The following is a 15,624-nucleotide window of genomic DNA, read 5'->3' on the forward strand; positions in this document are numbered from 1 at the left end:
TTCACGCTCTTTCATTTAATTGATGTGTGTCAAGGTAACAATGTCTTATGAGGCTTTGTAATCCATACTCTGCAGTGCTTTCGAAAACACCTTCTATTTTATACCACTGGGCAGTAAGTAACAATTTCTGTTAAAGCTATAAGTAAATTTGTTATGTGTGTGTGTGTGAGAGAGAGAGAGAGAGAGAGAGAGAGAGAGAAAGAGAGAGAGACAGGGCGAGAGATAGAATTTATGTTTAAAAATCTAATACATTTTTTTATTACCATAAGCAACCAATATCATCAACAATATGTATTCTGAAATCCAGTAATACAATGCAATTATATACTAGAGGCCTTGAAAGTATTTAAAGAGTAATCTCAATTAAAAATAAATGAGGGTCAATGCCAAATAAGGATGGTAATAAATGAAAATATTTAAAAATGTAGTCTAAACAGTTAAAACTATTTACAAATGGATTTAATGTACTCAACTAGCTAACAAAAATGCTCTAAGAAGGTTTTGTTAACATTCCCATAAAGTTATACCAGAACATCAAAAAAAAAATTCAGAACATCTAAAAAATTTTATAATATTTATTAATAATAATAATAATAATAATAATTATTATTATTATTATTGCATATATATATATATATATATATATATATATATATATATATATATATATATATATATATATATATATATATATATATATATATAAGAAAGAAACGTATTTATGAACGATGGAAAACATTGAGCGAATGTTAACAATTGTTTTTTTTTTTTTTTTTGCGAGCATTATGTTCTCTGAACTGGAGTGGAAAAAAGTTTACATAGCTACAGTACAATAAATAATAACAATACGCGTTGCCCTTTAACATGTATCAGAAATCCAGGCATTCCAGTCAGAGCATGATTCATGTCCACCCACGTTGTGTCAATCTGTCATACACGCAGACACACCTGGGCATACAGGAAGCCAGGTAACTTCAGATCAACCGACGTTGAGAAGCAGAGGATCAAATCGGATGGCTTATTACAAGAGCTAAACGTTTGAATCGCGGAAAAATAAAACACTGCTCGGTTCTATCTCCTTACAGACAGACGAGACGGTATGCCGTGCAACTGCGATCCCTCGCGCTTCCTGCTCGGCGGAACTCGAGAACCGGACCGTGGACATGGACTGTGTATCCGAGCCGATCAGAATATGGTCATCTTGGGTTCTCCTAAAGCCTCGTAGAGACAACATAGCGACGGACAGAATCTACAGGATTTTTTATTTCTTGACCAGTTTCGATTAAATGTCTTGGATACGAGAGTGAAACTGTTGCGCAATGAAGTTGACGTGGTGGATAGTACAACTGCTCCTAATGGCCAGCGGAAGTGTGTCTTCACTGGAACGAGTCACACACAACCCAGAAAACAACGTCATCTGTCCTCAGGTTGAATGTTCTTTCATTAAACATGTTTGTTTTTTAGGCTACTAGTTCATTTGTATAGTAGTGATATATGTTTGCAAAAATTCTTATACAGAGGTGTCCTGCTCAGTGTATTATATTATATTATATTATATTATATTATATTATATTATATTATATTATATTATATTATATTATATTATATTATAGCAGTACAAAAACATCACATAGAACAAAAATCTGGTTGGGGGACTTTATCCACTGGTTGTGCTGGTAGCAATGAAGTAGGGAAAGGAGCAGGAATCCGTTTCGACAGCCTTGAACCCGAAGCAACGGGTTGTGACTCAGAACGGGTTGTTTCTGTTGCTGTCTCATGCTTGCACATAACTTGCTCTGTTAGTGTCTCTCCCTGACAAGACTCAGACTCAGAACAGTGTGTCTGTTAACGTATTTTCCATTGCATGACTCAGAACGCAGGTATCTGTTACAGTCTTTCTGGATTAAAGACTCAGAACTTGCTCCGTTAGTGTCTTTTCCCTGACAGGACTCCGTCTATTGGGAAGGGACCTTCATCTCTTTTCTATGAGGAGGAGATTGCAATCTGCCACTTCTCCACTTCCAGGCTGTGATTTGCTGTTTCCATCAGATTGGGGGGACACAATGTGGCCCACCCTTCTTTCCTCCTGTGGAATTTATTTGCATACTGCAAACACACATGTAGAAAAGTGTCACTAAACTTTACCAACCATCATTCACTTACCAAACCACAATACATTTGGCAATGTTACAAACACATTAAGTCCAAACATGATGGGAAAAGATTGAACTGTCATCCATGCATTACATCCAACTGTCATACAGGCTTGAGGTTGTGTAAGATATTGCTGCACGTCACTGAGAATACTTATTTCTCTGAATAAGCATAAGACGTGTGTGTTGTAGATTGCATTAGTTTAAGGTTTGAGAACATAGTTATTAATGGATTTGAATGGAACTCTGTGATCCCACTGCTGTTACGTCCAGAGGTCTTAAGGACTTTTTATGGTGCTCACAGGCCAAAACCTGAGGAATCAGTTTGTTGGTGAGTGAAGGGGAGAAACTGCATTTTGACCAATAGGAAGTCCTGTCCTTCCCTGGCTTTGTACCAAAGGTATTCTTCTTGCCCTCTTAGAGGTGTCTGGCTGTTGTCCTGGCATCTTTATCTGATTGCCTTGGACAGTTTGCTTATGTTAATCTACCAAGATCCAATCAGAATGTAGCAAACCTTTGTCCACTGTAGTGGTCAGAGAGGGGCCCTGCCATAAACTGGGCCATGGAATGTGCTGTCCACTACATATACTGTAATAGTTCAAAATGAGGTCCCTGATATTATATGGAACATGATTTCTGATCACTGAGGTTTCCACCAGCTTGTGCGGTCAAGCCAAAGCACCTCAAGATCACTGTCAACTTCCCAAGACTCCCGGTTTAACTGGGTGACATCTTCTGTGTGCTCACTGCAGCCTGGTACTTTCTGGATACCACCTTTCTGCACAGCAATCACCTTTCTCATTCAGTAGGAGAAAACATATCTTCCCCTCCATGCTGAGGAGTGAGATGACCCTGAACTGCTCGATGTTACTTGAGTTCTCCCCCTTAGGAATCCAAACACCCTCTTCATGTCTCGACTGTTGCACCACTTTCCTCTTCCTCCAGATGATTTTGATAATTTTCCATTGTATTTTCCATCCTGCAGACCACATATAGGGCACTCCACGTGAACCTGGTGCTGAGTTTGTCTGAGCTGCTTTGAAAACCTCCTGAAACTCTCTCAGGGTTGGGTCCTTGAAGGGGGGGTGAAATGCTATTTCATGCATACTGAGTTTTTTACACTGTTAAAGAGTTGGATTCCCATGCTAAAGATGGACAAAGTTTAAAAAATTAAGTTGTACGTTTGAAGGAGTATTTTTGTTCCCAAAATACTCCTTCCGGTTTGTCACAAGTTTCAGAAAGTTTTTTTTCGAGTATGGCTCTGTGTGACGTTAGATGGAGCGGAATTTCCTTATATGGGTCCTAAGGGCACTTCTCCCGGAAGAGCGCGCTCCCGTATAGCAGAGCACTGAGAGCAGAGGCATTCAGTGATCAGAGCGAGAGCGTCGCGAAATGTCACAAAAGAAGTGTGTTTTTGGTTGCCAGGGCAAGACAACCCTGCACAGATTACCAAAAAAAAAAAACAGCATTAAGGGACCAGTGGATGGAGTTTATTTTTACAGAGCATCAACGGAGTTGTGCAAGTGTTTTTGTTTGTTCCCTGCATTTCGAAGATGCTTGTTCACAAGGCCCAGTTTGACGACGGATTTGCGTATCGTTTATTTCTTAAGGATGATGCAATCCCAAGGAAAAAGGGTCACGATCGTGTGTTGGAACCGCAGGCGGTGAGTAAAACTGCTTAAAATATCTCTGCCTCCTTGTTAGTGCGTCCCCTCCCATGCCGGAGACCCGGGTCGAGCCCCGCTCGGAGCGAGTCGTTGCTGCTGCTGCTTTCATTCAGTTTCAGCCTCTGGATCTGATTCTGGATCATAAATAAATGTCTGAATCTGACTGTAAGCCATGGTTTGTTTTGGATGATGGGTTTTCCCTCACGGTAATGTCAGAGCCTTTAATATGTTTTCAACGGCTCTGGGTAATGTCACAGCTTCCACATGCTCTCAACGCAAAAGCCTATTTGCGCTCGTGATTCTTTAGCTCCGCCCACACGTCACGCCTCCAGCCGCTCGTGTTTTTCCGGGAAAAATCGGTACAGACTATCTTTCTCTTATGAATATAATAAAACTAAAGACTTTTTGGATTTATGAAGGATGCAGTACTACTCTATATGTACTCAAGATTATCAGGATATTGAGTGAAAACGAGCATTTCACCCCCCCTTTGAGGTTAAATGCCACAATGGGTCCCGTTGGGGTTATCAATGTGCTACATGGTCCAAGGCATTGCTGTAACTGCTGCTGAGATGTTTATCAACCTCGTCTTGAGTACAGATGAGATCTGTGAGCCTTCTTCTTGCCTCGTTCTGTGCCACTCAGCTCGATGGGTGGTAGTGAGCTCACTCCTTACAATGTTCTGAGCTCAGCAAGGGTAGCTTTATCCTCCTCCTTTTCTTGCTTGAAGCACACTAAGCACAGAGCTCCTGCCACAAATGTTGAATCTTCTCCTCCCTATGATTTTGTCCTGCAGTAGACAAATGCTATTTTCGAAATAGTTGTAAAAAAAAATTTTTTTCCCCTCTCTCTGAATTTGTAGACGTTTAATTAACTGGAATTTCAGTGGATTAATTCAAATACATTTTTAGTGGAGTTCTCCTGAATACATAATAATTATTACTTTTAAATACATTTTAAAGGCTGATAATACTTCCAAATATTTTTGAAATACAAATAATAAAAATTAAATTCTAAAACATTATTTAATAAAAAGTACATTTTTGCACAATCTTGTAGTATTATTCTAAAAGTTATGTTTTTGGTAAAGTGAGTTTTGAGAATTTATTGAAATTTTGCATCAATTATGAATGTCAAAAAAAAAAAAAAGTACATTCAAAAGCCAATTAAACCATTTTTCCAGGATAGCCTGTTTGTAACCTGGTGTATGTTTGTGTTTTTAGGCTCTAAACTGCAGGGTGAGAAATACAGATCCTATCACACCACTTGATGTGGTCTGTGGTCCTGTGTATGCGTGCTCTCTGGCTGTGAAGCCACAACTGTGCTGCCACAAGAAGGACTGCAAACCCTGTTTGTGGGTCAACATCCAGCTGAGTGTTATTCCAGATCTCAAAGAGGAGGAGGAAAGAGATATTGAGAGATCAGAATATAAAGAGGAGAGCAGTGGTGAGTCCTTTACAGTTACAGCACATTACAGTTGTTGGTCTAATGGTTTATATTTACACTAACTTTTCTAATTTCAGGGGACTCGGGTTCAGGATGTGTTTCCATGCCAAACGACACATCAGAAGATCAAAGGGTAAGTCTTTTGAACATTCATAACAACATTTATTTTTGCAAAGTGGATCTTCAATTAAAACCTTTAACATCTTATACTTTTCAACAGGAAGAATACTCTCTCTGTGAAGACCGGCTAGATCAAGGTAGACCAAGTGCACTTAAAAACTCAAAATATTTCTTAGCACTTCATTTGTTTATTAGTGCTAATGTACTTAAGCAAACTGATTTTCTCAAACTGTATGAGCTTTTTCTGAAAGACAGCAGTGGATTCACCACTCTGTCATGCAGTGCATTACTAAAGCTCACCTCTATGTCTTCTCTTCATGTAGCTACTATTACAATATGCTACCAACCAGCAGACATGCAGTATGAGAGGTGCAAGAGATTAGACTTCACAGTGACTTCTACCGCAAGCCATAAACTTCTCAATGTGAGTGTCATTAGTGTTATTAGTGAGTGTTATTAATTACTCACCCTCATGTTGTTCCAAACCCATAAGACCTTCGTTCATCTTTAAAACAGGAATTAAGTTAGTTTTGATCAAATACAACATAATTCAAATGCATGTGAATCCACATGCGTGGTAGTCTCCTGGAGGTGCATCGAAGACTGACATGAAAGGGAAGCAATTATTGAATAAAGTTGTGATTTTTGTTTTCTCTATGCAGAAAAAGTATTCTCGTAGCTTCAGAAAATTATTAAACCTTGTCGGATAGATAGATGAAAGTGTACTATTTGAACTATTTGAAAATTAATATTTTATTTTGTATTTAATTGAAATATATACCTCAGTGTTTCTCTTTGTGTGGTGCAGCTGACTCTGGTGGAGTATGATGGTGTTGACTTTGGCAGAACAATGAAGATCACTGTTCGATCATTCACTAACCCATGTGAAAGTGAAATTAATGTATTCCCTACATTAAAAACAGGTAACTATTCTTTTTACTTACCCTAGATACGCATATACAACAGTAGCCTATGCAAGTATTGATTACTTATTAGTATTTAAAAGTGTATGTTTATTACATTCACTAATTCTATTTAAAAGTAGATCTATCTGTTGTCATTATGCCATTTTCATTCACACAACTTTAGTCTTGTAGAATCTAAATGTTATATTTTACCAAAAGATTAAAAGTGGAATATATATTCAAATGCATTATAATGCAGCATAAAGTAGTGACAGTGACATGAGTGATGTTTTCATTTTCCAGCATGTTTTGTTCAAAATGCATGTGATGTGACTTTTTATAGACATTTTTTTATCTTGGCAGTGTGTTCCTTATCACATCTCAAGGACATAGAGCAGTGCAAAGGTATGTTCAGATTGATTCAGTTGTAAATTTCTCAAATTCTACAGTAATCTATGTAAAATAAAAAAGCCTTTATAAGTTATACAGTAGGTTCTTTGGATCAGAGGTTTGGTTTCTGTGTTTAAATAGATGGTTTTCTAAAGAGAGTTAAGAATAAAACTTAAAAAAAAAAAAAAAAAAAATAGATTTGACATCAGAATTCATTGTTTGTAGGATAAAAGACCATAGCGGATCAGCAAATTTCATTTACATTTAGAATGTTTCATTTTCAGGTCCCAGGGTCTCCACTGAAAAACAGGGGAGTGTGGTTAAGGTGCTGTTAGTCGATGAGGATGAAGGAGCTTCTGAACGCCTGTCTCTGTGTATGAAACGTGGAAGAGAAGGGAGATGCTGGGTCAGTGAACTTGCACATTATTCCTGTCCATACAACACAGCCTGAGGGCTTATTACAGACAAACAGTAGAGTGTACAAACCAGTTTGGGCTTTCCATCAGCCATCATTTTTTTGGTAACTTACCATACCTTTTCTTCTTTTAGCCTTTGCCTAGTAATAACATTCCACTGGCGTCAATTACAGACTGCATGTGTTTCCAGGTACTGTGCTTTTCAAACATGCACACGCTCAAAACAATGCCTGCTAAAATCTCTTTCAGTATATTTTTTTTAACTTGCCTTGTGTTTGTATATGCTTCAGGCATGGAAAAATGTTTCAGTTCGTGCGGAAATCTGTCCTTTTGAAAATAATACAGGTAAAACCAAAATCATATTCAGAGATGCCATGACTTTTTAAGTCGTTTGTGATTTACTGGATAAGGATTATATTGTATGAATAAATAAATAAATAAATATACACACACACACACACACACCGGGTAAAATAAGTATTGAACACATCACCATTTTTCTCAGTACAAATATTTCTAAAAGTGTGTGTGTGTGTGTGTGTGTGTGTGTATATATATATATATGTGTATATATATATATATATATATATATATATATATATATATACAAATCTTTTAACGTTTAAAATAAATTTAAATACTTTTTAAAATTTGTAAAATATAATTATACAAATAATATTTTATTTATTTTACTACCCTACCCTATAAAATAACTAGTTCAACACGATCTTGATTTATTTTGTCTTCCCATTTTTTTTTATTTTTTTTTTGCACTGGCAGAGTTTAAAACCAATGTCCTGAGCAACATGTCAGTGTCTTTAGCCCACATCAAGACTAATGATGGTAAGCCGGTGCTAAGCTGGAATTTAACAGTGCCCTGCAGGATAAGAGCCGAACTGTGGCCGTGTCAGCTCGAGGCAGATGGAAAATGCACGGAAGTTGAAGGATTCAGACAGAACTGTAATGATTGGAAAGAAAACAGCACAATACTATGGGTAAATATACTTTTTGGTTATATGTATTTTCAGTTTTAAATGAAATGAGACTGTAGGAAGAACCGTGGAATATTTAACCTCTAACACCACACTGAAATTGAAACCTGAAATAAATGCTTTTATAATAATAATAATAATAATAATAATAATAATAATAATAATAAAAACAAAAACAAATTTGTATGTATGTATTAAACATTCCTGTTTCAGTCATGGGAAATACATTTTAATAATTTTTTTTTTTAAATATTAATATTAAATTTACATAATATAATTTTTTTCATATATATATATATATATATATATATATATAAAAAAAATTTTCTCACAATTGCACGTTAACATCTCGCATTTCTGACTTTTTTCTTAAAATTCTGAATTTGAAAAATACAGAAATGTGAGACAATATATAAGAAATATATAAAATATATAAAAAAATATAAGACTTTTCTTTTTTTACTCAAACATTTAATAATAATTTATTAGTGATGTATTTCATAATAATCACTTTTGCAAAGAATGAAAAAATTTAATCATTTTCACTATTGATCTCCCTTTCACTTCCGGACTTTTGAAACTGAATGATTAACTCCCAGGTGCAACACAACCTTTTACGTTAAATGGACCCTTAATGTTTGCTTTAATTTTAATTCATTTGAAATGAAATATGGCATGTGCTCCGACTGAGGTCAAAGCTAATAATTGTTTTTCCAGTTGGCTATAAAGCAGTTTTCTTTAATGATATTTGTTCTCTGCAGGCATCCGGGAAGTTTGTGAATATCAGGTCTGGGAATCACCAGCAGCTCTGCGTGATGGTATGAGACCATCTGCCTTTTTGAGTTCTTTCTTTCTTTCAGTATTGATTAGTCATTTAGTGCAGACCGACAATGAACATGGTAAACATTCATCTTTGTCTGTTACTCTGTCTGCAGCTTGAAGTCGATGGAAAAATTGCGCGGTACTGTCAACATCCCTGTAAGTGTGTGATGAGAAGAAGCATCTCATTTATATCCTGTTTAAAGCCGCCATTCACTGTCATTTGAACCCTGATATTTGTATGTTCAGTGTAATAAAACTAAGATTTATTATTATACTGAAGATGGGTATGGCAGTTGTGATCAGTTGGTTTATTGTTCACTTTATATTGTTTTAGTGGAGCGGCAGTATTGGAGCCTTCTTCTTCTTCTGCCGCTGATCTTTGTTTGTCTGACTGCTTTTGGAGTACTTCTAAAGAATAAACTCAAATGTAAGTCTTTGCTATCTAAAGCATCTCTTTGTTTATATATAAAGATGTTTTTCATCTCAACAACAAAGAAACTACAACAGAATGTAGGGGATGACTTACACTATTATTATTATAATAATAATGCATATATTTCATTTAAATATATAAAGAATTATATTTTACAATTATATTAAATACTATATTTACATAAATAATATTTTTCATATAGCAAAGAAACATTAAAATGATTTAATATATATATATATATATATATATATATATATATATATATATATATATATATATATATATATATATATATATATATATATATATATATATGCATTACATATAATTTAACATTTAATCTTTGAATAGATAAATAGATTGAAAGATTAATATTAAAATAAGACCGATATTTATTTAATTGTCATTCTTTGACCACTTGCTACACTGCTCAAGATATTGCAATTGGCCATTGAAAAATCCATTAAAACTCTCAAAGTAAATTACAAATATTTTTTGCTAGAAACCTAAAACCGTTGGTTTGCTAGAAACCGCTGTTCTGTCAAAGTCCAACTAATCAGTAATTTCTTCTTCTTCTTCTTCTTTGGTTTTTTATTTTATTGTAATTTTTTTTTGACAGAAACAGTTGAGGTTTTTGTTGAGAAGTTGACCAGACACTCTTTTTGCTCTCAATAGCTTCATTCATGTGTGTCTGTGAATGGCACATATTTTTGTGGTGATCTGTGCTCTTTGTCTTTTTGAACTCCTTCTTCTTCATTTTGCGTTCTTTCACCCATCTGACCACTTTTTGTGTCTTATACTCTTTTTTTTTTTTTGTGAAATTTCTAAGGAATCAAATTTAGTCACTCTCAGGCCATCCAAGATATAGATGAGTTTGTTTATTTATCTGAACAGATTTGGAGAAATGTGAACTACATCACTTGCTCACCAATGAACCCTCTGCAGTGAATGGGTGCCATCAGAATGAGAGTCCAAACAGCTGATAAAAATACCAAAATAAACCACAAGTAGCCCAAAGGTCTCCAGTCCATCAATTAAAGTCTTGTAAAGTGAAAAGCTGCATGTTTGTAAGAAACAAATCCATCAATAAGATGTTACTGTTGCCTCTGGCCAAAATATGAGTCCATAATCCATAATAACACTACCTCCAGTGAAAAATGCCCTGTTGGCATCCCACATTATAATCCACTTACATAATTGTTTAGAACTTGTAAACAGTACTGTGCATATTTCTCTCCTGATTCAGATGAGATAAAATAAAGCAATATTATGAATAGATGACTTGTATTTTTAGTAAATGAAATGAAAATGTTTAATTAACCATTAAATGATGGATTCGTTTCTTACAAGTATACAGCTTTTTGCTTCACAAGACTTTAATTTAAGGTCTGGAGTCATGTGAGTCACTTGTGGATTATTGTGAGGTTTTTGTCAGCTGTTGGGGCTCTCATTCTGACGGCACCCATTCACTGCAGAGGATCCATTGGTGAGCAAGTGATGTAGTGCACATTTCTCCAACTCTGTTCTAATAAATAAACTAATCTACATCTTGGATAGTCTTCTCCTTTGATGAGATTTTACATTCTTGTATGTGCCTCTCACAGGGTCGCTTGGCAAATGGGACAGAAGATGTCATTCTCAAGGTACACAAGCTGTTTATTTACTGTCATTTGTGTGTCTTATTATCAAGAAGCCTTTTAGCATAGGAAAAGTTCTCCTATTAATTTAACTTATAATGATAATCTCATGTCCTCCTCATTTCTCTCGCTAGATATGATGGGACAGGTGTTGTTGCTTCATTCCTCAGCCACGGACCCACAGCTGGTGTGTGAGCTGGGCCAGTTGTTTTCCGAGCTGGGTTTCAGAGTATATCTCGACCTGTGGAACCAAACAGAGCTTGGTTCTTACGGCCCGGCCGCATGGCTCCACTCTAAGCTCGATCACATCCAAAAGCATGGAGGGAAGGCCCTTCTGGTGCTTTCTCCAACAGCACTGCAGAGAGCCGAGTTGTATTGGAAAATTGCAGTGGAAAGACAAAGCAATCCTGCCACGTACTCCTCAGATATTCTGGCTTCGGCATTGGGCTGCATTTTTGCTGACCGTCAGAAGGACTGTCCTGCTCAGCGCTTCGTCCTTGTGCAGTTAGACGTTCATGAACTTCCCATCAATGAGGAGCATGACATGCCAAAGCTGCTGAGGGGCCTGCCGCTTTATAAACTGCCCTCACAGTCTCAGGGATTACTTATGGAACTGTGTTTGGAGAGCCCAAATAACATGAGCGGGAAGTTGAAGAAGATGTGGTGGATGAAAAAGGCACAGAGAAAGCTGGCCCAGGGAGTGCAGAACATTTTTAAGTCGAGGGCGAGGACTGAATCCATGCTCACTCAATTTGACTCACTCAGCCTAGACACGGAAGACACAGAGGAAAGAATTTCTCTCAAACATGAACAGCACTGATGTATCATTTACTCCCGTGTCACACCAGAACATTGTTTGGATTGTCACGCACAATCTGTCAGTATGGACTATGGACAGATAACATGAACTATAAAAAAAGGAGAAGGTCCAAAAAACATGGTGATGCCCTGTTTTTATGAGCATGCATTGAAATACCAAGGAAGTTTAGACATGTGCCATCATGAAGTACCTTTGAATACTATGTGAATATGGAATAACGCAGGCTAATTTACAGTAACTGGCTGTTATCTCTGGGAGTAGCTTAAGAAGGAAGTCTGCACGTAGGGCTTAAAAGTCCAAATGAGGAAATTCCACAGTACAGACTCTATAGGAAGTAAAGAAACTGATCAAAAAAACCTTCATATTCATCCTTTACATATATACCCCTATGTTTTCATAGGTATTTGGAAGGAAATTTCCTCTAACTTACTGTTTTCATCTCGGCTTTTATTTAATGGTTGTAAATAATGGCTTTTGGCTAATATCTATGCACAGATTTCATATGTAAATATTGCTATTCACATATTTTATATATAGCTGTAATATATATTTAAATTGTACTTTTGTACTATACAGTAAATTTTGAAATGCTCTCAAATATACAGTTTTGACACTAGTGGTTTGTCATGGTCTGATGAGTTTTAGCCTAAATAATAGATGGAATATAGCCAACAGATATATCTGCAAGATGTCTGTTAAAGATCACCTGATCTGGAAAGCATCTGCTGTGTACAAACATCTGACACATTCTTTAAAGGGTCATTCCAACCCATGATGAAAATCATACTTTTCAGGACCTTAAGAGTGTAATTTACTTGGAAGTTTATGGGACAGACACAAGCCTCCCGGTTTTCATTCAAAATATCTTAAATTGTGTTCCGAAGACGAACAAAGCTTTTACGGGTTTGGAATGACATGTGGGTAAGTGATTAATGACAAATTTTTCTTTTAGGTTTGGAGTATCCCTTCAAGGTGACTGTTCTTCAGTTATTTAGATGCATTCTAAATCATAAACTTCTTAAAGATCTCTAATAAACGTCTATTTGACATCTGATAGAAAACGTCCTATGAACTTATTGCAGATGAGCAAACACTCTGAAAAATACATCTTACAGATATAAATGCAGACATCAAAGACATCTTCAAGATTATGTATCTCTATCAGGGATACATTCACAACTAGGCTTGTCTGTTTGCTGGTTTTAAAAGGGTTTGGTGCACACTTCAGCTGGTCAGACCTGGCAACCAGTAGAAGCGGGAGACCAAGTCCAGCAAACTGACTTGAAGTGGACAGAAGAGTCTATAAAAAGAAGCTGGGAGGGGGCAGCATAAAAATATCGTACACCAGACCCACTGCAGACTAAAAATAATTGCTGTTATTTGAGAAGCGCGGTGTCCTAAAGCTGCTCTTGCGCTGGTTTTGTGCGTCCATGACTGTTGCCCGAAAGCTGCTATGACTCAGGTATCATGAATCTAAACTTAATCTTAACTCGTTGTGTATTTTAAAAAGAAATGGCATTCTCGGTTTCATTACACAAGTTCCAGAATGAGCTGAAGCAGGTGGTATGTGTTACATTTCTCCGCGCTGGAAGTCTGGAAACATTACTGTAAGTAATAATAGCATACATATAAAGTGGAGTTAATATAATACTTAGAGTAGCCTATATGTGAAATGTTGGTAAATGCGGTTCAATTGGACAAATTATCTTAACAACTCATCGAGACTATGACGAAGACTTTCTCTTATATTCACAGACCAGCCCATCCATACTACGTCACCGGGACTTAATTAATGTTAATGAGTCAAACTGTACGTTTACCAGTCGACGATAGAATATTGTGTGAGATATTCATGAAGCAAACCTTCTCCATAGTATTCTTTGTCATTTTTCCGTTAACTGCGCCCAGGCGGATCTGTTGGGTGTAACTGCGTCCTGAACCCTAAAAGCGAAAACACAATCCTCCTGGACCATCACTATTCCGTTCGTGAGTATTTCAAACATAAATTCCATGCTGGTCTTTTCTAATCTTTTGCATTCTGCTTGTTGATGTTGTTTTAACGTAAAACGGTTTAGCATGCATGGTAAATATGATTTAGGTCGCCCCTTTAGCCCCCTAACTTAATTCGTAACTAAAAAGAAATACAATTTTAAAAAATCTACATTATACCAACACTGCAACTCCAAATGTCACTTGAAAAGAAAACTTTTTGGAATTTCTTATAGTATTTTGACAATACAATTAATATATTTAAACTAACACGTGACAATAAACAAGAAAAAAAATAGTAAAGGCTACAGTAATGACAACTTGAAATCAAAACATTGAAAATCACTGAGAGTAATCATCACAGCTATGCAGCACTAACAAATAATCTATTGTCTAAAAATTATGATTCATAAAAGCAGTGGCTTAATTTAACATAAAGTTGTTACACCTTGATATATATATATATATATATATATATATATATATATATATATATATAAAACATAATATACTATAATATAAATAAAAGTCTTTGTAAATGAAATTGTAAATTGAATCAACTTTTTCTTCAAACAAATTCCTGATTTAAAATGTCATGTCACATGTAATTCTAACAGTAAACTTTGTGGAAAGTGGGGGTTTGAAGCACGTCACCCTGATGTCACCCTCATGGAGGTTCTTCCTGTCTTCTGTGCTCTGTGTTGCCCTTTTTCATCTAATTTCGGGTCAGAGCTGCTCAGAGCACTGTAAAGCATGCGGGGGCCCAGAGAAAGACCAGTGCCTTCAGTGCCACACCGGATTCATCCTGCATGACAACCTGTGTGTGGGTGAGTGAGATGAACAGACTGTACGCCCCGTTCACCTCATGGTCTGTTTCACTCTGAAGTTCACTTCTACACTCATACGCTGACAGATATCGATGAATGTGGTACTGATCTGGATCTGTGTCCCGACAACACGTACTGCTCAAACACCCATGGCTCTTATGAATGCAAAGGTCAGTGTGGTTTATCCTCAACACATGGATCAGCAGAGTAACACATGTTACACTTGCACTTAATATGATTTGTGGTTTAATACGGAATAAAAGTTCACTTTAGTGTACAGTGTCCTTGATGCACATGAGAGAGGATAAAGTATACCATGTGTCAAAAATTTGATTGATGAGGGTCATAAAAGCCATCTGTTCTGGACACCTGTTTGTACCCCCCACCCCTCCCCTCCCTGTACACCCCGGTGACCTAGATATGAACTTACGACCCTAAGAAGGAATTTCTGTGAGGGAGGGTGAAAATGTGTTAAGATCTATGTGCTTTTTTTTTTAAACTGTGGAAAGGGATGAAATCATGAAAATGGTATAAGGGAAGTTTTTATTAAGGTTTTAAGTACACAGTGCATTTCAAGAAAAAAGGTTATGACACAAACAAAATGGGAACGATGTAATGATTGTTTTCGTAGTTGGAAAAGTGTAAAACGTTGTTAAAGTTGTAACAAATAAAAAAGGAAAAAAAAATAGGTTACTGGTTATTTATCTAAAACAACTAAACAAGTCAAAACTATCAGATGTGTTTTCGTTAAGCAACACGTGAAAAGATGTGAGAGCTTGTAAAAATGTAAAAAGGTGTTTTGTTACCAGCTAGAAAAGAAAGCATTTAGCATTTGTACCTTACCTCAAACTGAAAAAGAAATGAATGTAAAGCGGCGATACAAACCAGAAAACTTGGTGTTTGTCATAATGTGAGAAAAAGTTCAAACAAAAGAAAAAAGATGGTAGGCATTACGCGGATCAAAAATAAAATCCATCAGACAAGATACTTCAAATCAAATCTATGTT

The 15,624-nt window shown here is 36.2% G+C and overlaps 2 protein-coding genes across 6 annotated transcripts; both read left to right on the forward strand.

Moving 5' to 3' along the window:
• The first annotated feature begins 761 nt into the window (after nucleotides 1-761).
• Nucleotides 762-12,417, forward strand: LOC113110949 (uncharacterized). Its single transcript, XM_026275261.1, has 16 exons — nucleotides 762-1,427; nucleotides 5,044-5,266; nucleotides 5,344-5,399; nucleotides 5,487-5,523; nucleotides 5,710-5,810; nucleotides 6,195-6,309; nucleotides 6,655-6,696; nucleotides 6,966-7,087; nucleotides 7,231-7,287; nucleotides 7,388-7,442; nucleotides 7,878-8,092; nucleotides 8,851-8,907; nucleotides 9,025-9,067; nucleotides 9,246-9,338; nucleotides 10,949-10,987; nucleotides 11,116-12,417. The coding sequence occupies exons 1-16, from the start codon at nucleotides 1,320-1,322 to the stop codon at nucleotides 11,799-11,801; spliced, it is 2,049 nt and encodes a 682-aa protein (XP_026131046.1). The 5' UTR covers nucleotides 762-1,319; the 3' UTR covers nucleotides 11,802-12,417.
• Nucleotides 12,418-13,104: 687 nt separating this feature from the next.
• Nucleotides 13,105-15,019, forward strand: LOC113110950 (uromodulin-like). Of its 5 annotated transcripts, XM_026275262.1 has the most exons (6): nucleotides 13,105-13,263; nucleotides 13,341-13,408; nucleotides 13,557-13,611; nucleotides 13,710-13,787; nucleotides 14,408-14,617; nucleotides 14,704-15,019. In XM_026275262.1, the coding sequence occupies exons 2-6, from the start codon at nucleotides 13,367-13,369 to the stop codon at nucleotides 14,826-14,828; spliced, it is 510 nt and encodes a 169-aa protein (XP_026131047.1). In that variant the 5' UTR covers nucleotides 13,105-13,263; nucleotides 13,341-13,366; the 3' UTR covers nucleotides 14,829-15,019. The 5 variants fall into 5 exon arrangements, 1 of the variants encoding a protein (XP_026131047.1); XR_003293232.1 differs by lacking the exon at nucleotides 13,557-13,611 and having other exon boundaries at nucleotides 13,106-13,263; XR_003293231.1 differs by lacking the exon at nucleotides 13,557-13,611 and having other exon boundaries at nucleotides 13,109-13,408.
• Nucleotides 15,020-15,624: the final 605 nt, after the last annotated feature.

The sequence above is a fragment of the Carassius auratus genome, chromosome 11, assembly GCF_003368295.1.
Source record: "Carassius auratus strain Wakin chromosome 11, ASM336829v1, whole genome shotgun sequence".
Lineage (NCBI taxonomy): Eukaryota > Metazoa > Chordata > Actinopteri > Cypriniformes > Cyprinidae > Carassius > Carassius auratus.

Bases quoted from the DNA above. Each gene is read 5' to 3' on its own strand.
- LOC113110950 (XM_026275262.1), top strand. From the start codon at position 13,367: ATGTGTTACATTTCTCCGCGCTGGAAGTCTGGAAACATTACT. The intron at 13,409-13,556 runs GTAAGTAATAAT...TTATATTCACAG, and splicing joins GGAAGTCTGGAAACATTACT to ACCAGCCCATCCATACTACG. The intron at 13,612-13,709 runs GTACGTTTACCA...AACTGCGCCCAG, and splicing joins TAATGTTAATGAGTCAAACT to GCGGATCTGTTGGGTGTAAC.
- LOC113110949 (XM_026275261.1), top strand. From the start codon at position 1,320: ATGAAGTTGACGTGGTGGATAGTACAACTGCTCCTAATGGCCAGCGGA. The intron at 5,524-5,709 runs GTAGACCAAGTG...CTCTTCATGTAG, and splicing joins TGAAGACCGGCTAGATCAAG to CTACTATTACAATATGCTAC. The intron at 5,811-6,194 runs GTGAGTGTCATT...TGTGTGGTGCAG, and splicing joins CAAGCCATAAACTTCTCAAT to CTGACTCTGGTGGAGTATGA.